This window comes from Schistocerca serialis, chromosome 12 (assembly GCF_023864345.2).
Source record: "Schistocerca serialis cubense isolate TAMUIC-IGC-003099 chromosome 12, iqSchSeri2.2, whole genome shotgun sequence".
NCBI lineage: Eukaryota > Metazoa > Arthropoda > Insecta > Orthoptera > Acrididae > Schistocerca > Schistocerca serialis.
This window is the reverse complement of record NC_064649.1, coordinates 69,595,478-69,622,009: the sequence shown is the minus strand read 5'-3', so window position 1 is coordinate 69,622,009 and position 26,532 is coordinate 69,595,478. Positions and strand designations below refer to the sequence as shown.

Below are 26,532 nucleotides of genomic sequence, written 5' to 3'. Positions count from 1 at the left end.
CCAAATGGTTCTGAGCACTATGGGACTTAACTTCTGAGGTCATCAGTCCCCTAGAACTTAGAACTACTTAAACCTAACTAACCTAAGGACATCACACACATCCATGCCTGAGGCAGGATTCGAACCTGCGACCGTAGCGGCCGCGCGGTTCCAGACTGTAGCGCCTTTAACCGCTTGGCCACCACGGCCGGCTTAATTCGACCATATTCCATTATCCTTGTTTTGCTTTTGTTGATGTTCGTCTTATATCCTCCTTTCAAGACACTGTCCATTCCATTCAATTGCTCTTCCAAGTCCTTTGCTGTCTCTGACAATTACAATGTCATCGGCGGACCTCAAAGTTTTTATTTCTTCTCCCTGGATTGCTGGTACACCTGCCTAATATCGTGTAGGGCCTCCATGAGCATGCAGAAGTGCAGCAACACGATATGACGTGGATCGATTAACGTCTGAAGTAGTGCTGGAAAGAACTGACACCATGAATTCTACAGTGCTATCTATAAATCCATAAGAGTACGAGGTGGTGGAGATCTCTTCTGAAAAGCACTTTGCAAGGCGTCGCAGGTATCGCAATAATGTTCATATCTGGGGAGTCTGATGGCCAGCGGAAGTGTTTAGACATTAGAACCTGTAACAGGTTTCCACCCAGCATATGCATAAAGTATGAAGAAGAGCAGATAGAAGAGGTTGACAGTCTTAAATTCCTGGGATTACAACTTGATAATAAATTCAGTTGGAAGGAGCACACCACAGAACTGCAGAAACGCCTTAACAAATCTGTATTTGCAATTCGAGTGTTAGCAGACATAGGCGACATAAAAATGAAAAAGCTTGCATACTTTGCCTACTTTCATTCCATAATGTCATATGCTATAACATTCTGGGGTAACTCTTCAAGTCAAACAAAAGTTTTCAGGGTCCAAAAGCGTGTAATACGTATTATTTGTGGAGTAAATTCACGGACGTCCTGTAGAAACCTCTTCAAAGAACTGGGTATACTAACTACTGCCTCTCAGTATATTTACTCCTTAATGAAATTTGTCCTAAATAATATATCTCTTTTTCCAACAAACAGCTCAGTTCATACATACAATACCAGGAACAAAAATGATCTGCCCAAGGACTTAAAAGCACTTACTTTAGTTCAAAAAGGGGTCCACTACTCAGAAACACTCCAATAACTTGCCATCAAACATAAAAAATTTAGTTACAAATAAAGATCAGTTTAAAACGAGCCAACTCCTTCTACTCCTCTGACGATTTTTTTAATACAAACAAATGATGTATTGTATATACTCATACTATTAGTATTGTCATTTCAGCTTAAAAAAAAGAAAAATTGACATGTTCCACATCCGCGAGGATCTACTCAGCACGGATCTGTGGAACGAAAAACTAATCTAATCATCTAATCTAATGTAAACTCAGAAGAGTGCTCCTGGAGCCACTCTGTAGCAATGTTGGACATGTGAGGTGTGGCATTGTCCTGTTGGAATTACCCGTCGGAATGCGCAATGGACATGAACGGTTGCAGGTGATCAGACAGGACGCTTACGTATGTGTCAGCTGTCAAGAGTCGTATCTAGAAGTATCAGGGGTCCCATATCACTCAAGATGCACACGCCCCACACCATAACAGAGCCTACACCAGCTTGCACAGTCCTCTGCTGACACGCAGAGGTTGTTTCCAGACCTGTACACGTCCATCCGCTCGACACAATTTGAAACAAGACTCGTCCGACCAGACAACATGTTTCCAGTCATTAACAGCCAATATCGGTGTTGACCGGTCCAGACGAGGCGTAAAGTTTTATGCTGTGCAGTCATCAAGGGTACACGAGTGTGCCTTAGGCCCCGGAAACCCATATCGATGATGTTTCGTTGAATGGTTCGCACGCTGACAGTTGATGGCGCAGCAATTAAATCTGCAGCAATCTGCGGAAGGATTGCACTTCTGTCACGTTGAACGATTCTCTTCAGTCGTCTTTGGTCCGGTTCTTGCAGGATCTTTTCCCGGCCGCAGCGATGTCGGAGATCTGAGGTTTTACCAGATTCCTGGTATTCACGGAACACTCGTGAAATGGTCGTACGGGAAAATCGCCACTTTGTCGCTACCTCGGAGATGCTGTGTCCCATCGCTCGTGCACCGACTGTAATAGCACGTTCAAACTCACTTAAATCATGATAAACTGCCATGATAGTGGCAGTTACGGATCTAAGAACAGCGCCAGACACTTGTTGTCTTATATAGGCGTTGACGACCGTAGCACCGTATTCCAGCTGTTTACAAATCCTTGTTATTCAAAAATGGCTCTGAGCACTATGGGACTTAACTGCTGAGGTCATCAGTCCCCTAGAACTTAGAACTACTTAAACCTAACTAACCTAAGGACATCACACACATCCATGCCCGAGGCATGATTCGAACCTGCGACCGTAGCGATCGCGCGGTTCCAGACTGTAGCGCCTAGAACAAATCCTTTACATTAGATTAGATGATTAGATTAGTTTTTCGTTCCACAGATCGGTGCTGAGTACATCCTCGCGGATGTGGAACATGACAATTTTTCTTTTTTTTAAGCTGAAATGACAATACTAATAGTTGAGTATATACAATACATCATTTGTTTCTATTAAAAAAATCGTCAGTGGAGTAGGAGTTGGCTCGTTTTAAACTGATCTTTATTTGTAACTAAATTTTTTATGTTTGATGGCAAGTTATTGAAGATGAGTGTTCCTGAGTAGTGGACCCCTTTTTGAACTAAAGTAAGTGCTTTTAAGTCCTTGGGCAGATCATTTTTGTTCCTGGAATTGTATGTATGAACTGAGCTGATTGTTGGAAAAAGAGATATACGCGTGCCTATACCAGTTCCTTTGCCACTTCACTGTAGTTTTGTGTAGTACGACGTTTCGGCTATGTAGCCACTGTCAAGCACTAACATCCGCACAGAATGTAACAAATAGTTGTGAGCAATTTTCAGGAAGCATCCCTCTCATATAGAGGAATGAAATGTGTTGTACAGACATAGGTCTGGAAACACTTTATTTATTGGAAAAAGAGATATACGCGTGCCTATACCAGTTCCTTTGCCACTTCACTGTAGTTTTGTGTAGTACGACGTTTCGGCTATGTAGCCACTGTCAAGCACTAACATCCGCACAGAATGTAACAAATAGTTGTGAGCAATTTTCAGGAAGCATCCCTCTCATATAGAGGAATGAAATGTGTTGTACAGACATAGGTCTGGAAACACTTTATTTATTGGAAAAAGAGATATACGCGTGCCTATACCAGTTCCTTTGCCACTTCACTGTAGTTTTGTGTAGTACGACGTTTCGGCTATGTAGCCACTGTCAAGCACTAACATCCGCACAGAATGTAACAAATAGTTGTGAGCAATTTTCAGGAAGCATCCCTCTCATATAGAGGAATGAAATGTGTTGTACAGACATAGGTCTGGAAACACTTTATTGCCATATTATAGCTCATTTTGTGCTTCTCATAAAAATCGTTTTAATCATGGGCAACACATGCCAACAGAACGTATCACTGTTGTTGTTGTTGTGGTCTTCAGTCCTGAGACTGGTTTGATGCAGCTCTCCATGCTAATATATCCTGTGCAAGCTCCTTCATCTCCCAGTACCTACTGCAACCTACATCCTTCTGAATCTGCTTAGTGTATTCATCTCTTGGTCTCCCTCTACGATTTTTACCCTCCACGCTGCCCTCCAATACTAAATTGGTAATCCCTTGATGCCTCAGAACATGTCCTACCAACCCATCCCTTCTTCTGGTCAAGTTGTGCCACAAAGTTCTCTTCTCCCCAATCCTATTCAATACTTCCTCATTAGTTATGTGATCTACCCATCTAATCTTCAGCATTCTTCTGTAGCACCACATTTCGAAAGCTTCTATTCTCTTCTTGTCCAAACTATTTATCGTCCATGTTTCACTTCCATACATGGCTACACTCCATACGAATACTTTCAGAAATGACTTCCTGACACTTAAATCAATACTGGATGTTAACAAATTTCTCTTCTTCAGAAACGCTTTCCTTGCCATTGCCAGCCTACATTTTATATCCTCTCTACTTCGACCATCATCAGTTATTTTGCTCCCCAAATAGCAAAACTCCTTTACTACTTTAAGTGCCTCATTTCCTAATCTAATTCCCTCAGCATCACTACGTATCACTATTACAGGGAATATTCGTAATAACCTCTACGTTACGTTTGGTAATAAGGTACATTAGTTTGTAATACTGATGAATACTATGAAACTCAACGATATATGGACAGTGGCGCTACAGAATCGATGATGTACTATGATCGATAGTTATGTTTTATCCATGACAAGGTTTATCTCTGCTGTCACGTAAAATCCAGACCACGCCCACTTTCCACGGTATTTAGGCCGACTCGTTGGTCGGCAAAACTCAGCACAGCCAGGAGCACCTCCGATGTCGAACGAAGCCTTGGACGGAACGTCAGGGATAGAAGAGTTCCATGGACCACGTCCATACAACTCGGAAGACCTCTCGGCAGACCTCTGTCAATTATGGCACGTTCACGTCGGTCACATCTTTACATAAGGCCAATGTTGAGTGGTTACTGACCATCGGGTGGACTAACAAGTCAGATATAGTACATGATTGACGACGAACAGGTCTTGGTACAGTGTGTGGTGGCCAACATTGTTGAGCCACTGGTCCGTGAACTCTGCCAGACTGTACAGGTTGGGCACATCTTCCCATTTGCTTCATGTTGAGGTTCCTATCGAAAATTGAGATCGCTAATAAGTGACAGGCGGCACTTGTCATGATGCAGCATAGTGGGGCTACCACCTTTATTTTCAGTCCTATGTCTACTGTGCCACACCGTCCAGATTGAGCCCAAGTACCAATTAGCTTGCTGCGCTTCCAAATCAGAGCCAGTACTTGCCTACCGAACAGGTTGCGGCGTAACGTGGTGAGGCTGCCACCGTTTCGACACCTGGCAGCTCTGGCAGGATATGCAGGTTGGACACTTCCCATTAGCTTCGTGTCGGGTAGTTATTGACATGTGAGTGCGTTAAGAAGTCGGATTTAGTACCTGCTTGATGAACAACTCGTAAAGTAGCGTGGGGACGCTCCCGCCCTTCATTCTGACATCTGTTAAGCAGGATAGCACATGTAGTTCTGTGTTATCCTCGAACGCGAGTGTTTAGAGACAAGGGTATGATGAGGAGTGCCTTAGGGAAGTGTGAGAGAGCCGAGATTATAAACGAAGTGGCTGAGAGCACTCCGTGTTCAGGCCACGAGTGGCCTGCTGAGACCATCCGACCGCCATGTCATCCTCAATGGAGGATGCGGAAAGGAGGGGCGTGGGGTCAGCACACCGCTCTCCAGGTCGTAAGATGGTATTCTTGCCCGAAGCCGCTACTATTCGGTCGAGTAGCTCGTCAATTGGCATCACGAGGCTGAGTGCACCCCGAAAAATGCCAACAGCGCATGGCGGTCTGGATGGTAACCCACCCAAGTGCCGACTACGCCCGACAACGCTTAACTTCGGTGATCTCACGGCAAGGCCGTTGCCAAGTGGCTGATAGGGTGAGCAGAAATTTGCTGTTGCTAGCTGATGATGCTGAGGTGTACAGGAATATGTAGAAGATGAATGCGTGTAGGAGGGTACCAGATGACTTACACAAAATTTCTACTTGGTGTGAGGAATGGCAGCTAGGAATAAAATTAGAAAAAATGAGGTTAATGCGGATGAATAGAAAAAAACAAACCTGTTATTTTCGGATAAAGCATTAGTAATACCCTGCTTAACATAATAATATCCTTTAAATATTGTGTGTGGGTGTAACGTTGAAAAGCGATATGAAATCGGACGAGCATGTGAGCGTTATAGTAGGGAAGGCGAATGATCGATATCTGTTTATTGGAACAATTTTGGGAAAATTTTGTTGATCTGTAAATACCGCATATTGGACCCTAGTGCGAACTATGAGTACTGCTCGTGTGTTCAGGATCTATATTAAGTAGGACTGAAGGAAGACATTGAAGCAATTCTATGACGGGATACTAGATTTCTTACTGGTAAGTTCGAACAACACCGAAGTGTTGCTGGGATGCTTTGGGAACTAAAATGGGGATACCTGGAGGGAAGGCAAGATTCTTTCCGAAGAACACTATTGAGAATATTTAGATAACCGGCGTTTGAAGCTGACTGTAGAACTGTTCTGTTGCCTCCAACATAAACTTCATGTAAGGATCATGAAGCTAAGATACAAGAGCTTTGGACTCAAACGGAGGCATACAAAGAGTCGTTTTTTCCTCCCTCTACTTGCGAGTGGAACAGGAAAGGAAATGGTAGTAGTGGTACAGGGTACCATGCACCAGGCACCGTACAGTGGCTTGCAAATCTTGTATACGGATGTAGATGCACACTATCTGATCAAAAGTATCCGGACACCCCCAAAACATACGTTTTTTCATATTGAGTGCATTGTGCTGTCGCCCACTGCCAGGTACTCAATATCAGTGACCTCAGTAGTCATTACACATCGTGAGAGAGCAGAATGGGGTGCTCCGTGGCACTCACGGAATTCGAACTTGCTCACGTGATTAGGTGTCACTTGTGTCATACGTCTGTACGCGAGATTTCCACATCCCTAGGTCCACTGTTTCCAATGCGAAAGTGAAGTGGAAACGTGAAGGGACACGAACAGCACAAAAGCATACAGGCCGAACTCGCCTATTGACTGATAAGAGACCGCCGACAGTTGAAGAGGGTCGTATTGTGTAGCAGGCAGACATCTATCCAGACCATCACACAGGACTTCCAAACTGCATCAGGATCCACTGCAAGTACTATGTCAGTTAGGTGGGAGGTGAGAAACATTGGATTTCGTGGTCGAGCGACAGCTCATAAGCCACACATCACCTCGGTAACTGCCAGACGACGCCGCGCTTGGTGTAAGGAGCGTAAACACTGGACGCTTGAACAGTAGGAAAACGTTGTGTGGAGTGACGAATCTCGGTACACAATGGGTCTGGGTACGGCGAATGCCCAGAGAACGTCATCTGCCAGCGTGTGTAGTGCCGACAGTAAAATTCGGAGGCGGTGGTGTTATGGTGTGGTCGTGTTTTTCATGAAGGGAACTTACACCCCTTGTTGTTTTGCGCGGCACTATCACAGCACCTTCCTGCTTCCCATTGTTGAAGAGCAATTAATGGATGGCGATTGCATCTTTCAACACGATCGAGCACCTGTTCGTAATGCACGGCCTGTGGCGGACTGATTACACGACAACATCGCTGTAATGGACTTGCCTGCATAGAGTCCTGACCTATAGAAACCCTTGCGATGTTTTGTAATGCCGACTTCGTGCCAGGCCACACCGACCGACATCGATACCTCTCCTCAGTGCAGCACTCCGTGAAGAATGGGCTGCCATTCCCCAAGGAACCTTCCCGCACCTGACTGAATGCCTGCCTGCGAGAGTGGAAGCTGTCCAAGGCTAAGAGTGATATTGAATTCCAGCATTACTGGTGGAGGGTGCCACGAACTTGTAAGTCGTTTTCAGCCAGGTGTCCGGATACGTTTGATCACATAGGGTGCATCTGTCAACTGTGCCTGGCAGTCCAGGTTGAGCTCATCTTCCAATTAGCTTCGTGGTGAGGATGTTACTGACCAGAGAGTGCGCTAACAAGTCAGAGCCAGTACCTGCTCGACGAAAAGATCGCAGTGATACATGGTGAGACTGCCACGTTACTGTCAGACATCAGCCAGCTCTAATACGCAGTCCAGGTTTGGCACACATTTCCTTGGGCATCATGTAGAGATGGTTACTTAAGACTTGACGTGTAGACAAGTCACAGCCATTACCTGCTTGACGAACAGGTCGCGGTGCAGCGTGGTGAGGCCAATCTCGTTGAGCCGGAGCTCCGTCAGCTCTGGCAGGTTGTCCAGGGCGCCTGCTGTCAAGCTGGACAGGTTGTTGCGGGACAGAAGCAGCGTCTGGAGCTGCTGCAGTTCCCGGAAGGCGCCGCGCTCCCACACGGAGAGGCTGTTGTCCGCCAGGTCCAGGTACTGCAGTGACGGCATCGCTCCTGAGACGTCCGCTGGAACCTGCAACATCGGGGCGAGTGGGGACGCTGTCCTGGACCACGGTCCACAACTTACAGAAGTGCTTTAATGAAATTAAATTACACTACTGGTTATTAAAATTGCTACACCAAGAAGAAATGCAGATGATAAACGGGTATTCATTGGACAAATATACTAGAACTGACATTTGATTATATTTTCACGCAATTTGGGTGCATAGATCCTGAGAAATCAGTACCCAGAATAACCACCTCTGGCCGTAATAACGGCTTTGATACGCCTGGGCATTGAGTACAACAGCGCTTGGATGGCGTGTACAGGTACAGCTGCCCACGCAGCTTCAACACGATACCACAGTTCATCAAGAGTAGTGACTGGCGTATTGTGGCGAACCTGTTGCTCGGTCACCATTGACCAGACGTTTACAGTTGGTGAGAGACCTGGAGAATGTGCAGGCCAGGCCAGCAGTCGAACTTCTGTATCCAGAAAGACCCGTACAGGACCTGCAACATGCGGTCGTGCATTATCCTGCTGAAATGTAAGATTTCGCAGGGATCGAATGAAGGGTAGAGTCATGGGTCGTAACACACCTGAAATGTAACGTCCACTGTTCAAAGTGCCGTCAATGCGAACATGAGGTGACCGAGACGTGTAACCAATGGCACCCCATACCATCACGCCGGGTGATGCGCCAGTATGCTGATGACGAATATACGCTTCCAATGTGAGTTCACCGCGATGTCGCCAAACACGGATGTGACTGTCATGATGCTGTAAACAGAACCTGGAATCATCCGAAAAAATGACGTTTTGCCATTCGTGCACCCAGGTTGGTCGTTGAGTACACCATCGCAGGCGCTTCTGTCTGTGATGCAGCGTCAAGGGTAAATGCAGCCATGGTCTCCGAACTGATAGTACATGCTGCTCCAAACGTAATCGAACTGTTCGTGCAGATTGTTGATGACTTGCAAACGTCCCCATCTGTAGACTCATGGATCGAGAGGTGGTTGCACGATCCGTTACAGCCATGGGGATAAGATGCATGTCATCTCGACTGCTAGTGATACGAGGCTGTTGGGATCCAGCACTGCGTTTCACCGGGCAACGCTGGTCAACTGCTGTTTGTGTATGAGAAATCGGTTGGAAACTTTCCTCGTGTCAGCACGTTGCAGGTGTCGCCACCGGTGCCAACCTTGTGTGAATGCTCTGAAAAGTTAATCATTTGGATAGCACAGCATCTTCTTCCTGTCGGGTAAATTTCGCGTCTGTAGCACGTCATCTTCGTGGTGTAGCAATTTTAATGGCCAGTAGTGTATATGATTCCAGAGACTTTTAAGTCTCAAACATTTTCGCTATACATATGCAAACTTAACCGACAAATTAAAATTTTTCTGAAAGGCAGGTTTCGAACCTGGGTCTCCTACTTACTAGGCAGACACGCTAACCATTACACAACCTTGGCACAGTAGATTTGATTAATTACTCTAGCATGTCTTCCTCCTCAATCCAGATTCCCAATCACTCTATCTGGGTTTGAACGCCGGCCTTCGTACAAATTTTCGTTCATCACCTAAGCTTGCATATATATATTGTAGATGAGAGGTGGAGCTGGGTCCAAGATGTACGAACTCTGCCTGTTGGTGTCGCAGATTTCTTCAATTGGATTGAAGTTACATCCTTTTGTCTGTAGAATGTTCATCAAATCATTCCCATTCAGTTTGGGAGATAATCAGAATCACTACAGCATCTAGGTGACCTTATGGAGTGTGGTGGAGGACTCTTTGTGGGGCACTGTCATTTCCCCACTTTCCCGTTCCGGTCCAGAATGGTTTGCGGAAAGAAGGATTATCGCTAACTCTCTGTGTGAACTCAAACCTCAATGTTTTGCTTTCATTGCCCTCCCTCGAGATATACGTGGGAGAGAGTAATGTATTCTTGAAAACTTTTAGGAATGTACGCTCTCGGAATTTCAAGAGTAAACCGCACTGTGATGCGGAACGCCTCTCTTACAGCTTCTGCCACTAGAGTTGCCTGAACGTCTCCGTGACTGCTTCACACACACCAAATGAACCTTCAACGGAACACGTTGTTCTTCACGGGATCTTCTCGATTTGCTGTATCAACCCTACCAGGTACGGATCCTAGACTGACGAGCAGTATTCAAGTATGGGTTGTGTGTGGGCATATTTCCTGAGGATTCATCCAATGACGCCCAGTCTGACATCTGCCTTACCTGTAATTATTTTTATGCAGTCGCTCCACTTTAAATCGCTCCATACTCACACTCTAAAGTATTTCATGTAAATGACTGCTTCCAGTGACTGTTCGGCAACTGTGTAGTCATACAACAACGTAAGTTTCCTTTACTTTACGTCTATGGTCACAAACTTTTGTTAACGCATTACCGGTTTCGGTCCATAATGACCATCATCAGATCTGTTTCATAAAAACAAAGTCCTAATGTACTGCAGCCATAGTGGCATCGTCAAACCTGGGCATTTAACATTTGACGTCCATCGTGTTATTCCACTGCCAGTTGCAACATTTGTGGACTGAATTGGACGAAGAGTTTGGAGACACTATATATTATTGCAAAGTACGCTGGTTAAGTCAATAAGCAAGCCCGGAACGATTTTTCGATTTAAAAGGCGCTTTTGTTGAATGCACGAAGGAAAACATAGTACTAGGTACTCTGTCCCAAAAGACCTTGGAAGGTTCAACGGTACCGACCGCCCACCGTGTCATCCTCAACCCATAGGCGTCACTGGATGCTGATGTGAAGGGGAATATGGTAAATACACGACTCTCGCAGCCTTTCGTTTTCGTGACCGGAGCTACTACTTCTCCGTCAAGTAGCTCCTTAATTGGTCTCACAAGGGGTGAGTGCACCCCGTTTGCCAACCGCACTCTGGAGAGCAAGATGGTCACCAATCTTACTGATAGACGTGTCCGGTCTTACCATTGCAGCAAAGCCGTTGGTGAAGAAAACAGAAGAGCAGGAACAAAAATTAGAATATCCAGAGAGCATTACAGACGTCGCTTTCCAAGTGGATTTCACTGCCCACTGTAAGACACTGTAAGGCGACAAACAACTTATTTCTGGAATGAGATATTCACTCTGCAGCGGAGTGTGCGCTGATATGAAACTTCCTGGCAAATTAAAACTGTTTGCTGGATCGAGACTCGAACTCGAGTCCCGGGTACGAATCTCGGTCCAGCACACCGTTTTAATCTGCCTGGAAGTTTCAACTTATTTCTGATATATTGAAAAATCCATCTTAGCTGCGAAAAGTTTCTGGTCTTTACCCAGGTTTCGCTTAGAATAACCTAGCCTTCTTCAGAAGAATAAAATTACTATAACATGCCAGACTAAGGCACAGTCAGCATTAAAAATTAAAACCTATGGTACCGTGGTACCAAGTCAAATTAAAACATGGTACCACAGTACTATGGGTTTTAATTTTTAATGCTGACTGTGCCTTACTCTGGCATGTTACAGTAATCTTATTCTTCTGAAGAAGGCTACATTGTTCTAGCCGAAACCTGGGTAAAGACCAGAAAATTATCGCAACTGAGGCGGATTTTTCAATATATTAGTCTATCACAGATGCTGACGGGGCTGCAATATACTAAAAATACTTATTTCTGATTTGATGAGGATGCATTTCAGAAGAAAACCGCGTTGTAGAAGGGATAAATAAGGACACAGTCCAGTCCAGTAAGCTCACTGGCGTTAAATGAAATGTGTGGTCTGAAGAATTCATTATGTCCTTGAAAGAATTACAAGGAAATTTTGCTAAACGTTTTGAGGACACTGATAACCTGATATCCGTTTACGACACTGCTTATAGTTCCAGTTGAAAGCGCCCCTGTGCATTTGCGGATGTAACTAACTGCAGTGTATTTCCCGTTTTAAAGTCTAATCCTTTCACTTTAAAAACCTGTACAGGATGTCTACATAGATTTCCCCAAAAAGAGTTTCTACATTTCCAGAATGAAGTTATGAAAGTGCTGCAATATTTCGATCAACATGTGTGTGAAATACCTATTGTCCATTATGGAACGAAATAGGTCACGTTTACCTGAGTGCGAAAATCTGTGAAATTGTCTACGTCTGTCTGTATGCCGGCAGCTTGTATCAGATAAAAATAATGTCCTCAAAGTTGCAAAAATAAACAATACTCAAAATTTCTGTTTGTTTGAGATCTGTGATGTTGAGAAATGTGAAATATAAAACCAAATCCTACGCAATGCGACTGAATTGTCATCTAAATTCGGTGCATTCTCAGTTTTCCCCTCTCCCCCCACCTCACTTTCAGACAGCTATAATGGTGGTGGGCGAACTGTGCAGCGGGGCTGGGCGCTGTCCCACTCAAGCCAGATGACAGCTTGCGAGCTGCATTCTTGGCTACCCCTGCTGAGAGAAACGAATTCGTCTGTCATCGAAGCTAGGAGACCAAATAGCTTGCAAACAGATGACGAATTGTTGTAGGAGATTCTCTGAAGCTAAATCCTGAAAAAAGCCCACGGTTTTAGCCATCAAATAAGGGGTCGCTTCTAGATGGGAAGTGTTGGAAAGGACATGTGATGGATGACTTTTCCCAAAAAAGATGACCTTTGGCATGAAAGATCATTGAAGTTAATTTTAGCGATGTTCGAGTGGAGATTAGGGAACATACTACTAGCATTTGCTGGCATACCAGCAGCTGCTTCCAATGGTGGAGTCCTCGATACATCGAGGTTACAGTCGCTACAGCAACCCACATTCCTCCATCTAAGCAAACTAGGTGAAAGATGCTTTCTTCAGCCTGGAGTTGATGGGCCCTAATATTTCTAAATGGGAGGAGGTCGGGATCTATTAGTTTTGATTGCAACGGACACCCTGAACCATCATCTAAACCCCAAAATCTATTAGAAACCAGACCTGACTTCTCGTACAATTCCATATTCCATATCTTTTACCTTTGCCGTCTCATATCATTCGTAAACGTCACTGGTGTGGCATCGAAGGTTAGGTGGAAAAAAATATCCCATGACACTACAAGAGGCAAGAATTCAGGTTGTTACCACTGGTGTGACAATTTTAATCATAGTTTCAAACTATTGTATGGTTTTCCTTCCCTTTCATCCATCTGTCCAGTCACCTGTTTTCCTTCTCCTCTCTCCCTATTTTACCCAGTTTCCTCTTTCACATTTTCCACTCTCTCTTCCACACCTGTCTCTCTCACTCTCCCTCCTCTCTTTAGTTTTCCCTCCAGTCTCACTAACTCTCCTCTTTCTCATTCTCTCTCTTTCTCTGTTTCTATTCCTTCCTCCCACCCTCTCTCTCTCTCTCTCTCTCACTCACTGTAGAGTGAAATACTAATTTTCGATACTTATGTGTGAATATTTTCCCCATAAATCATGTAAGAACCGCGTTTACTTTCCTTGGCTAGCTGCTAGACAGTAAATTTATGCAACTCCTCACCTCTGTCAGACTGTTCTTGCCCAGCATCAGGGTCACGAGGTTGGGGTTGCTTCCGAAGGTCTTTGGCGGAAGCAAGGACAGGTGGTTATCTTCGAGGATGACCTCCTTGAGGTTCTTGAGGCCGGTGAACGTCCCAGGCTCCAGTGACGTCAACATGTTGCTGCGTAAGTCCACAGTCTCCAGCAGTGGCGTCGACGCAAAAGTCGAACTGGAAGCATGTAAATGTTCAAAGGATCCTTTATCAACATAGCACTGTACTGTAATGGGATAGTATTGTAAGTCTCCATATGCAACCACCGTCAACGTTTCCTAACTCTGCTCTGAACCTGTAGTTGTTCAGGCGCCATCTGCATCTTGCAGTAAGGCGCCGTAACAGCAAATACTGGATTTATAAATGAACATCCATGCTTCCGAATCTCATTCAAAAAACGCGACTGATTCTCAATTTTGAGTTACAGTATGAACCATCAGTCAGGTACTGTGTATTAATAGACTAATATGGTATATACGCTACAATATATTACATACTATAGTATACCACATGCTTATTATATGCCACTTTACTTTGTTATCCTGTAACATACTGCGTACTGTACTACAACCAGGGTCATTTGAAAAGTCCGTGCAAAAGTCCGAGAGATGGCACCACCGGCGCGTATCCAGGTCATGTTTAGTTAGTATCTTTGGAAAGAACGCACACCAAGTTTCAGCCATATTGGTCTATTTCTTTGTGTTTGGCATTCGTGTGAATCAAGGAAATCGAATGATTGTCAAAAAATGGACGAAAAAGAATTTCGTGTGGTGATTAAACATTACTTTATGAAAGGCAAAACGCCTCAGGAGACTGAAGAGAAGCTTGATAAATATTACGGTGACTCTGCACCTTCGATTAGAACAGTTTATACGTGGTTTCAGAATTTTTGGAGTGGCCATTTGGGCACAAGTGATCATGAACGTTCTGGACGCCCTGTGGTGGTTACGACTCCAGAAATCATTGATAAAATCCATGATGTGATGGATGAAAGAAAAAGGTGCGTGAGTTTGCTAGTTCTGTGGGTATCTCGAATGAACGGGTACATGATATTTTACATATACATTTGGACATGAGAAAGCTACCCGCGAGATGGGTTCCGCGATTGCTCACGCTTGACCAAAAACGGAATCGTGTGAAGTGTTGCAAGGATTGTTTGCAGCTGTTCAGGAAGGATCCGCAGGACTTTAAGCGTCGTTTCGTCAGTGGATGAAACACGGATACATTACTATACTCCTGAGACCGAACAACAATAAACAATGGGTTACCAAGGGAGAATCTTCACCAAAAAAGGCGAAGACCATTCCTTCGGCCGGAAAGGTTATGGCGACTGTCTTTTGGGATTCGCAAGGGATATTCCTCATCGACTATCTGTAAAACGGTAAAACTTATACAGGTGCATATTATTCATCGTTACTGGACCGTTTGAAAACCGAGCTGCAAGAAAAACGCCGGCGATTGGACCGCAAAAGAGTCCTTTTCCATCACGACAATGCATCAGCACACATCTCAGCAGTTGTGGTCGCAAAATTGATGGAAATAGGAATCCAGCTCGTTTCACATCCCCTCTATTCTCCAGAGTTGGCTCCCTCGGGATACAATTTGTTCCCCAATTTGAAGAAATGGCTGGCGGGACAGAGATTTTCAGACTTGGACAGTTCCTATTATTCGGAAGGTATCAACATATTACAACAGCGTTGGATGAACTGTATAAGTCTAAACGGAGACTATGTCGAAATAAAAAAAGTTTTATCCCAAATAAGTAAGTAGTTTGTTTCCTTTTTTTTTTTTTTTTTTTTTTTTTTTTTTTTTTTTTTTTGCACAGGCTTTTCAAATGCCCCTCGTATGTGCTACGTGCTAATATACTATACTAATATAGGTATTAATGTATACTACTATATAAAGACAAGTGGTCGTTTAAAATTGTTACCAAAAATCTTGAAAGGTTCATGACGAAATTCACTTCTCATTTTTACACGTTACCCTAATGAACGGTAGGAGGGACATAGGCGGCATGAAAGTATATACATACATTGACGTGGAAAAGTCATGGGATAGTGATATGCACAGTCGTGTGCCATTCTCACCTATGTGAAGGTTGTGGATACGTTGCCAAACTGATGCACGTTTTCTGCATGTAATGTTCGGCAGGCATATGTCCAATACGTTCAGAAACACACCGTTTGCTGGTAGTAGCACTACGCTAAATCATTTTAACAATGAGTTTCTATTCCTCTACATGTTGTTGAACTACTCAACGTAGGAAATGAAAATTAGGAACCATACCTCTTTCACGGTATGTGCCGAAAACTCTGGTGAACTTTCTACGATGAGGTTTTCGACATGTCGGAAAGCTGCCCGCATTCATCGACACTAACTGGACCACTCCCATCACAGAAACCGTTTACATATACCATATCTACACAATCTTCATTAGTATATATGTGTGTCATTTTAGCCAATTCATGTACAAACTCAGTTAAGTGATGCTGCTATCTGATACACACTCAGTCCTCGCACAACTACCTTCACAAAACATCATGGACAGCTGCTCGTTCAACGGGCCAGTTTACTGTCAGAAAGACGTCTCGAACGAAGACTTCAAAAGCAACGAAGTGTGTTGAGTTAGCATAAAACGTCTAAGAGCTTATGTTGGTAGGGCACATACGTGCGTGCCACTAGGCCAAAAACAAACATTCCCAACTGTCCACAATCTACATATGTAGTGTACCTAATACACTCCTGGAAATTGAAATAAGAACACCGTGAATTCATTGTCCCAGGAAGGGGAAACTTTATTGACACATTCCTGGGGTCAGATACATCACATGATCACACTGACAGAACCACAGACACATAGACACAGGCAACAGAGCATGCACAATGTCGGCACTAGTACAGTGTATATCCACCTTTCGCAGCAATGCAGGCTGCTATTCTCCCATGGAGACGATCGTAGAGATGATGGATGTAGTCCTGTGGAACGGCTTGCCATGCCATTTCCACCTGGCGCCTCAGTTGGACCAGCGTTCGTGCTGGACGTGCAGACCGCGTGAGACGACGCTTCATCCAGTCCCAAACATGCTCAATGGGGGACAGATCCGGAGATCTTGCTGGCCAGGGTAGTTGACTTACACCTTCTAGAGCACGTTGGGTGGCACGGGATACATGCGGACGTGCATTGTCCTGTTGGAACAGCAAGTTCCCTTGCCGGTCTAGGAATGGTAGAACGATGGGTTCGATGACGGTTTGGATGTACCGTGCACTATTCAGTGTCCCCTCGACGATCACCAGTGGTGTACGGCCAGTGTAGGAGATCGCTCCCCACACCATGATGCCGGGTGTTGGCCCTGTGTGCCTCGGTCGTATGCAGTCCTGATTGTGGCGCTCACCTGCACGGCGCCAAACACGCATACGACCATCATTCGGACCAAGGCAGAAGCGACTCTCATCGCTGAAGACGACACGTCTCCATTCGTCCCCCCATTCACGCCTGTCGCGACACCACTGGAGGCGGGCTGCACGATGTTGGGGCGTGAGCGGAAGACGGCCTAACGGTGTGCGGGACCGTAGCCCAGCTTCATGGAGACGGTTGCGAATGGTCCTCGCCGATACCCCAGGAGCAACAGTGTCCCTAATTTGCTGGGAAGTGGCGGTGCGGTCCCCTACGGCACTGTGTAGGATCCTACGATCTTGGCGTGCATCCGTGCGTCGCTGCGGTCCGGTCCCAGGTCGACGGGCACGTGCACCTTCCGCCGACCACTGGCAACAACATCGATGTACTGTGGAGACCTCACGCCCCACGTGTTGAGCAATTCGGCGGTACGTCCACCCGGCCTCCCGCATGCCCACTATACGCCCTCGCTCAAAGTCCGTCAACTGCACATACGGTTCACGTCCACGCTGTCGCGGCATGCTACCAGTGTTAAAGACGGCGATGGAGCTCCGTATGCCACGGCAAACTGGCTGACACTGACGGCGGCGGTGCACAAATGCTGCGCAGCTAGCGCCATTCGACGGCCAACACCGCGGTTCCTGGTGTGTCCGCTGTGCCGTGCGTGTGATCATTGCTTGTACAGCCCTCTCGCAGTGTCCGGAGCAAGTATGGTGGGTCTGACACACCGGTGTCAATGTGTTCTTTTTTCCATTTCCAGGAGTGTAGATATTTGCCCATCCACTCATTACTCGCGCCCACTAAGGTGACGACTCCCGTAACTATATATATATATATATATATATATATATATATATATATATATATATATATATATATATGAAGATAGTAACTGTACTCGAAAGAACAGATACCATTGATGACTGTGCAGCTTCTCTAGAATAAATGATAATTAATTGAAACCCTCAGGTGCCGACAGGTGTTGTTAATATACCTAGACGGGGACAGCTGAAACTGTGTGTCCTGACCTGGACTCGAACCCGGGATCTCCTGCTTACATGGCAGATGCTGTGTTCCTCTGAGCCACCGAGGACACAGATGAATAGCGCGACTGCAGGGACTTACCTCTTGCACGCTTCCCGTGAGACCCACATTCCCAACTGTCCAAAATCTACATATGTAATGTACCTAATAGATATTTGCCCATCCACTCTGTCCTCGGTGGCTCAGATGGATAGAGCGTCTGCTATGTAAGCAGGAGATCCCGGGTTCGACTCCAGGTCGGGGCACACATTTTCAGCTGTCCCCATCGAGGTATATTAACAACACCTGTCGGCAGCTGAGGGTTTCAATTAACTATCATTTATTCTAAAGGAGCTGCACGGTCGTCAATGGTATCTGTTCTTTCGAGAACAGTTACTATCTTCATGTATATATAGTTACGGGAATCGTCACCTTAGTGGGCGCGAGTAATGAGTGGATGGGCAAATATCTATTAGGTACACTACATATGTAGATTGTGGACAGTTGGGAATATGGGTCTCGCAGGAAGCGTGCAAGGGATAAGTCTCTGCAGTCGCGATATTCATCTGTGTCCTCGGTGGCTCAGGTGGATAGACCGTCTGCCAGGTAAGCAGGAGATCCCGGGTTCGAGTAGAGGTTGGGGGCACACATTTTCTGCCGTCTCCATCGAGGTATAACAACAGCTGTCGGCAGCTAAAGGTTTCAAGTAATTATCACACATTAAATGTGTTTTACGTTGAAAACCATTCTGAATAGGGCATATGTCCATATGAAGAGTTTTGATTCTAATGAGAGTTCCTGTCAGACCCCTCACACTTGGAAACCCTGTATTCGCAAGGGTCGGAAATCGTCTACTGGGTTTCAAAAAGAAAACAGTCATTTGCAGCACGAAAGGTAGGACTGATTAAGTTGGTGTAATTAAGGTACATCCATTTGGCGTAAAGTGTGATTATTTGATGTTCTACATTTATGTGCTATGATAACACACTGGATCCAAATGCCCATGGGCGTGGCATAGCCGGCTGCTAAAAGCCACTTTTCTTACATATTTTCACGCAAAGTTACTGTTACTCAGGTTCATGTAACTCATTTACATCTACATGTACATACATACACCGTAAACCACCGTAAGGAGAGTGACAGAGAGTACCCTGGTTTCTTTCCAGTTCCACTCGCAGAGCGACGGAAAACGACTGTCTGTCTGCCTCCGGATGAGCTTTTATTTCTCGTATCCTATCTGCCTGGTCCTTACGCGAAACGTATGTTCGCGGCTGCTGGATCGTTCTGCAGTCTGCTTCAAATGCTGGTTCTCTCAATTTCGTCAATAGTGTTCATTGAAAAGAATGTCGTCATCCCTTCAGGGATTCCCATCCGCGTTTCTTAAGCGTTCCGTAACACCAGCGTGTTGTTCGAACATACCGATAACAAATCTAGCAGCCCTACTCTGAACTGCTTCGCTGTCTTCCTCCTATCCTACCTGGTACGGATCCCAAACACTCGGGCAGCATTCAAGAAGAGATCGCACCAGCATCCTATACGCGGTCTCCTTTACAGGTGAACCACTCTTTCCCAAATTTCTCCCAATAAACCGAAGTCGACCACTCCTCTTCCCTACTACAATTCTCACATATTCGTTCCATTTCATACCGCTTTGCAGCGTTACGTCTAAATTTAAAAGATGTGACTGTGTCAATCAGGACACTACTAAAGCTGTATCCGGATATTAAACTTTTGTTTTTCCTACTAATCCGCACTAACTGAAATTTTTCTACACTTAAGAGCTAGCAGCCATTCTTTACATCAAATATAAATTTTGTCTAAGTCATCTTGCATCATCCTACATTCACTTCGTATCTTCCCGTACACCACAGTATCATTAGTACACAAACACAGATTCCTGCCCACCCTGTCCGCCGAATCTTTTATGTATAAAGAGAATAATAGTGGTGCTATCACACTTCCCTAGGGCACCCTTGTCTCTGATGAACGCTCGCCGTAGAGGACAACATACCGTGTTCTATTACCTAAGAAGTCCTCGAGCCACACACATATCTAGGATTCTGTTCGGAATGTTCTTGCCTTCCTTAAGGGGGGATGTAACGGAAAATGTAAACATTTATTTAAAAAATTATTACAGCCATTTTTATTAATGTACTAATCTAAAATTTTGCATGTGTAAAACGAAAGAGCTGTGTTTTAACTGAAAAATATAGTAAAATATGCAGGATTAATACTTTTCCAGAAATTTGAATTTTTAATTTTTTTATTTTCTTTTTTATAAAAAAACCATAACTCATATTCTAATCACGCAATTAATTAGAAAATCTTATTGTAGTGTCCTGAGAAGGTTATAAGACTAATTAACTACAGTTATTAACTTACGGTACAAATTGTATCATTAACAAAGTTTTTAATTTTGCACATCCAAAATTAACTTTTTTTCTACACACAATCATCATAAAATTAGAACCTAATTGCAGGATCTCGTATTTTTTTATTTTTATTAAAAATGAAATTCCTCCAGCTGTACTTACGATTTTATATTTACTTGGCTACTAGTTTCGACGTTCCGTCAACCCCATCTTTATGCCCTATGGTCTGTGTCAAGGAGATGCATTAGCACGCTTATTATTTAACGTAGCACTCGAGAAGGTGATTAGGGAAGCAGGCCTACAGACCAAGGGCACCATCTTCTACAAGTCAGTACAGATTTTAGCATATGCAGATGACGTAGACATCACAGCACGAACAGTACCAGCACTGAAAGAAGCTTTTACAGCCTTAAGTCAACCAAGTAAGAAGATGGACCTTACGATAAATGAAGATAAAACTAAAGACATGGCCTGTGGGAAAGCATATCAACCCAATACGCCGTCAGCTTTCAGTGTGAATGGATAAACATTTGAAACAGTTGGTAACTTCAAGTATCTTGGAACAACAGCCACTTGCTTTAATGACATCTCAACTGAAATCAAGGTTAGGCTGATATCAGCAAATAACGCATATTTCGCCTTGAGTGATTTATCCGAGTCAAGAACCTCAACCGCCCAAAAAAATTCACTATTTATAAAAACCCTTGTTAGACCAGTTCTCACTTATGCTTCAGAAACATGGCCCTTACGGAAACCGACGCAGGGCTGCTCGACGGATTTGAAGGTTTTGAGGAGAATATTGGCCCTGTGTATGAGAGAGACCACTTGCCTCATAACTGCGTAAACACTGGATGACAGTTACTGAACTATACTCCTGGAAATTGAAATAAGAACACCGTGAATTCATTGTCCCAGGAAGGGGAAACTTTATTGACACATTCCTGGGGTCAGATACATCACATGATCACACTGACAGAACCACAGGCACATAGACACAGGCAACAGAGCATGCACAATGTCGCCACTAGTACAGTGTATATCCACCTTTCGCAGCAATGCAGGCTGCTATTCTCCCATGGAGACGATCGTAGAGATGCTGGATGTAGTCCTGTGGAACGGCTTGCCATGCCATTTCCACCTGGCGCCTCAGTTGGACCAGCGTTCGTGCTGGACGTGCAGACCGCGTGAGACGACGCTTCATCCAGTCCCAAACATGCTCAATGGGGGACAGATCCGGAGATCTTGCTGGCCAGGGTAGTTGACTTACACCTTCTAGAGCACGTTGGGTGACACGGGATACATGCGGACGTGCATTGTCCTGTTGGAACAGCAAGTTCCCTTGCCGGTCTAGGAATGGTAGAACGATGGGTTCGATGACGGTTTGGATGTACCGTGCACTATTCAGTGTCCCCTCGACGATCACCAGTGGTGTACGGCCAGTGTAGGAGATCGCTCCCCACACCATGATGCCGGGTGTTGGCCCTGTGTGCCTCGGTCGTATGCAGTCCTGATTGTGGCGCTCACCTGCACGGCGCCAAACACGCATACGACCATCATTGGCACCAAGGCAGAAGCGACTCTCATCGCTGAAGACGACACGTCTCCATTCGTCCCTCCATTCACGCCTGTCGCGACACCACTGGAGGCGGGCTGCACGATGTTGGGGCGTGAGCGGAAGACGGCCTAACGGTGTGCGGGACCGTAGCCCAGCTTCATGGAGACGGTTGCGAATGGTCCTCGCCGATACCCCAGGAGCAACAGTGTCCCTAATTTGCTGGGAAGTGGCGGTGCGGTCCCCTACGGCACTGCGTAGGATCCTACGGTCTTGGCGTGCATCCGTGCGTCGCTGCGGTCCGGTCTCAGGTCGACGGGCACGTGCACCTTCCGCCGACCACTGGCGACAACATCGATGTACTGTGGAGACCTCACGCCCCACGTGTTGAGCAATTCGGCGGTACGTCCACCCGGCCTCCCGCATGCCCACTATACGCCCTCGCTCAAAGTCCGTCAACTGCACATACGGTTCACGTCCACGCTGTCGCGGCATGCTACCAGCGTTAAAGACTGCGATGGAGCTCCGTATGCCACGGCAAACTGGCTGACACTGACGGCGGCGGTGCACAAATGCTGCGCAGCTAGCGCCATTCGACGGCCAACACCGCGGTTCCTGGTGTGTCCGCTGTGCCGTGCGTGTGATCATTGCTTGTACAGCCCTCTCGCAGTGTCCGGAGCAAGTATGGTGGGTCTGACACACCGGTGTCAATGTGTTCTTTTTTCCATTTCCAGGAGTGTATATGAAATAAAATCGTCGTAGCTTCTGGACTGTTTTAGGACGCTCAAGCTTTGTATGCGGTGTATGGTTTGGTTTAGAGCCGAAGTCTACTTTAATTTTGATGGGTTCGTCAATAAGCAAAACTGGCGCATCTGGGGGACTGAGGACCATCATTTCGCGATCGAGAAGTGTCTTCGCCCTCAACGGGAGACTGTGTGGTGTGCGATGTAAAGCCGCGGAATAATCGGGGCGATATTCGTTGATGGCACGGTGACTACCGAAACAGTACGTGGAGATTTTGGAAGATGATTTCATCCCCGTTATGGAAAGTGACCTTGGTTTGAACAAGAAGTGGTTCATGCAATACGGAGCTCGACCCCATCGAAGCAGAATTGTGTTCGATGTCCTGGAGGAGCAGTTTGGGGACCGCATTCTGGCTCTGGGATATCCAGAGGCCACTGGCATTGGCCCTCGATTGGCCGCCTATTTTGCGGATCTGAACACATGCGACTCATTGCTGTGGGGCTACGTTAAAGACAAGGTGTACAGCAATAATCCCCAAACCATTGCTGAACGGAAAACAGCGATTCAGGAGGTCATCGACAGCATCGATGTTCTGACGCTTCTGCGGGTCATGCAGAATTTTGTTATTCCTGTACGCCACATGATCGCCAATACTGGCAGGTATATCGAACATCTCATAACCTAAACCCGAATACCAGTAGTGACATATTAAGTTGAATACAGTGCGTGTATGGCGTAGTTCGTAACTAATTAACGTTTTTTTCATACAGTTCAATAATTGTCACGCTGTATACTAACAGTTATGACGATTTCGCGTTTTTATATGACAGCTGTTGATACTTAGATTTACAAAATTTCCGGGTGTTGTTGAGCGAGTTTCAAACATGTCACAAATGTGTGTTTTACGACAGTGTTACTGTGTAACGGAAACGGTATACGACTGGTGTAAAAAATTGATACCTTTCCGCGACTTCGCTATTGAAAGCACGCCGCAAGTACGCATTGTCTCGTTTCTCGGTATGTGCGTAACCTGCAAGAAGGTGCTTCCTGTGTTTGTACCGGAGAGTTTACGCTTCAGTCTTTTCTGTTGGCTTCGCACTACTGCGTACTGAACTGAAGCCTTTCTTCACCGAATGTCTGTGACATTTACGAACCTCCATAGCGCTGTTGCCTTCGTGGAATCCAAAGCAAATCTGTGGTTGTGTGTGGTATCAGACTGACAATAAGGCCTGGTGAAGTTGTGGAAAGACGTAATCAAAAGTAACTACAGCCATCAACCTGAAAGTTGGTCAGCTTCATCACGGAAGATCTTGATGGCAATTCAAAAAGGTCTTGATTTTAAAAATTTGAGCCATGCCTCAGGAATCATAGTCTCAGGAATCATGGTCTCAATAATGAAATGAGAACATTGTCTGTGCCACCACTTCTTTCAATAACGATTACTGGTTTCGATCTGACTGATAGATTATTTCAAGTCAGGTACTGCAATGAGCAGTTCGTCCATAGTAGAACAGGGAATCAGCGATCATAAAGCGGTTACAAAATCGGTGATTTCAGCCATAAACAGAAATATTAAAAAAGGTAGGAAGATTTTACTCTTTAGCAAAAGTGACAAAAAGCAGATTACGGAGTACCTGATGGCTCAACACATAAGTTTTACCTCAAGTACACATAGTGTTGAGGATCAGCGGACAAAGTTCAGGTCCACCGTACAATATGCATTAGATGATTATGTGCCAAGCAAGATCGTAAGAGATGGAAAAGAGCCAACGTGGTACACAACCGAGTTAGAAAACTGCTACGGAAGCATAGGGAACTTCGCAACAGACATAAACATAGCCAAAGCCTTGCAGACAAACAAAAATTATACGAAGCGAAATATAGTGTTAGGAGGGCAATGCGAGAGGCGTTCAACGAATTCGAAAGTAAAGTTCTATGTACTGACTTGGCAGAAAATCCTAAGAAATTTTGGTCTTATGTCAAAGCGGTAGGTGGATCGAAACAAAATGTCCAGACACTCTGTCACCAAAATGGTACTGAAACAGAGGATGACAGACTACAGGCCGAAATGCTAAACATCTTTTTCCGAAGCTGTTTCACAGAGGAAGACTGCACTGTAGTTCCTTCTCTAGATTGTCGCACAGATGACAAAATGGTGGATATCGAAATAGATGACGGGGGATAGAAAAACAATTAATATCGCTCAAAAGAGGAAAGGCCGCTGGACCTGATGGGATACCAGTTCGATTACACACAGGGTATGCGAAGGAACTTGCCCCCCTTCTTGCAGCGGTGTACCGTAGGTCTCTAGAAGAGCGTAGCGTTCCAAAGGATTGGTAAAGGGCACAGGTCATCCCCGCTCTCAAGAAGGGACGTCGAACGGATGTGCAGAACTATAGACCTATATCTCTAACGTCGATCAGTTGTATGTTCGAGTATAATGACTTTTCTGGAGACTTGAAATGTACTATGTAGGAATAAGCATGGGTTTCGAAAAAGACGATCGTGTGAAACCCAGCCCGCGCTATTCGTCCACGAGACTCAGAGGGCCATAGATGCCGTGTTTCTTGACTTCCGCAAGGCGTTTGATAGAGTTCCCCACAGTCGTTTAATGAACAAAGTAAGAGCATATGGACTATCAGACCACTTGTGTGATTGGATTGAAGAGTTCCTAGATAACAGAACGCAGCAGGTCATTCTCAATGGAGAGAAGTCTTCCGAAGTAAGAGTGATTTCAGGTGTGCCGCAGGGGAGTGTCGTAGGACCATTAATATTCACAGTATATATAAACGACCTTGTTAATAACATAGGTAGTTCACTGAGGCTTTTTGCGGATGATGCTGTAGTATATCGCGAGGTTGTAACAATGGAAAACTGTGCTGAAATGCAGGAAGATCTGCAACGAATTGACACATGGTGCAGGGAATGGCAATTGAATCTCTATGTAGACAAGTGTAATGTGCTGCGAATTCATAGAAAGCACGATCCTTTATCATTTAGCTACATTATAGCAGGTCAGCAACTGGAAGCAGTTAATTCCAAAAATTATCTGAGAGTAGGCGTTAGGAGTGATATGGAAGAGATAGAGAAGATCCAAAGGAGAGCAGCGCGCTTCGTCACAGGATCCTTTAGTAATCGCGAAAGCGTTACGGAGATGATAGATAAACTCCAGTGGAAGACTCTGCAGGAGAGACGCTCAGTAGCTCGGTTCGGGCTTTTGTTGAAGTTTCGAGAACATACCTTCACCGGGAAGTCAAATGGTTCAAATGGCTCTGAGCACTATGGGACTTAACTGCTGTGGTCATCAGTCCCCTAGAACTTAGAAGTACTTAAACCTAACTAACCTAAGGGCATCACATACATCCATGCCCGAAGCAGGATTCGAACCTGCGACCGTGGCGGTCGCGCGGTTCCAGACTGTAGCGCCCAGAACCGCTCGGCCATTCCGGCCGGCTCACCGATGAGTCAAGCAGTATGTTGCTCCCTCCTACGTATATCTCGCGAAGAGGCCATGAGGATAAAATTAGAGAGATTAAAGCACACACAGGGGCATAGCGACAATCTTTTCTCCACGAAGAATACGAGACTGGAATAGAAGGGAGAACCGATAGAGGTACTCAAGGTACCCTCCACCACACACCGTCAGGTGGCTTGTGGAGTATGCATGTAGTTGTAGCTGAAGGCAACTGACAGCAAATTTTGAGTAACAGAATTAATACTTCCATTGACTAAGAATGCAAAAGGCAATGTACTGTTAAACTCAGAAGAGAGGGAAAAGTATACATTGCAGATGTCTACGAGGGGAATCGTTTGTCCGATGACATAACAGAAGAATATAGGAGATCCAGTATT

General features: G+C 45.3%; 1 protein-coding gene across 1 annotated transcript in view; it reads right to left on the bottom strand.

The window, feature by feature from the left end:
* Positions 1-26,532, bottom strand: part of LOC126427938 (insulin-like growth factor-binding protein complex acid labile subunit) — a 225,304-nt gene that overhangs the window by 47,567 nt on the left and 151,205 nt on the right. The window contains exons 5-6 of the mRNA XM_050089830.1: positions 13,565-13,772; positions 7,876-8,118 (exon numbers count right to left, since the gene is read on the bottom strand). Coding sequence (XP_049945787.1) covers positions 7,876-8,118; positions 13,565-13,772 — 451 coding nt within the window. The remainder of the gene's footprint in view (positions 1-7,875; positions 8,119-13,564; positions 13,773-26,532) is intronic.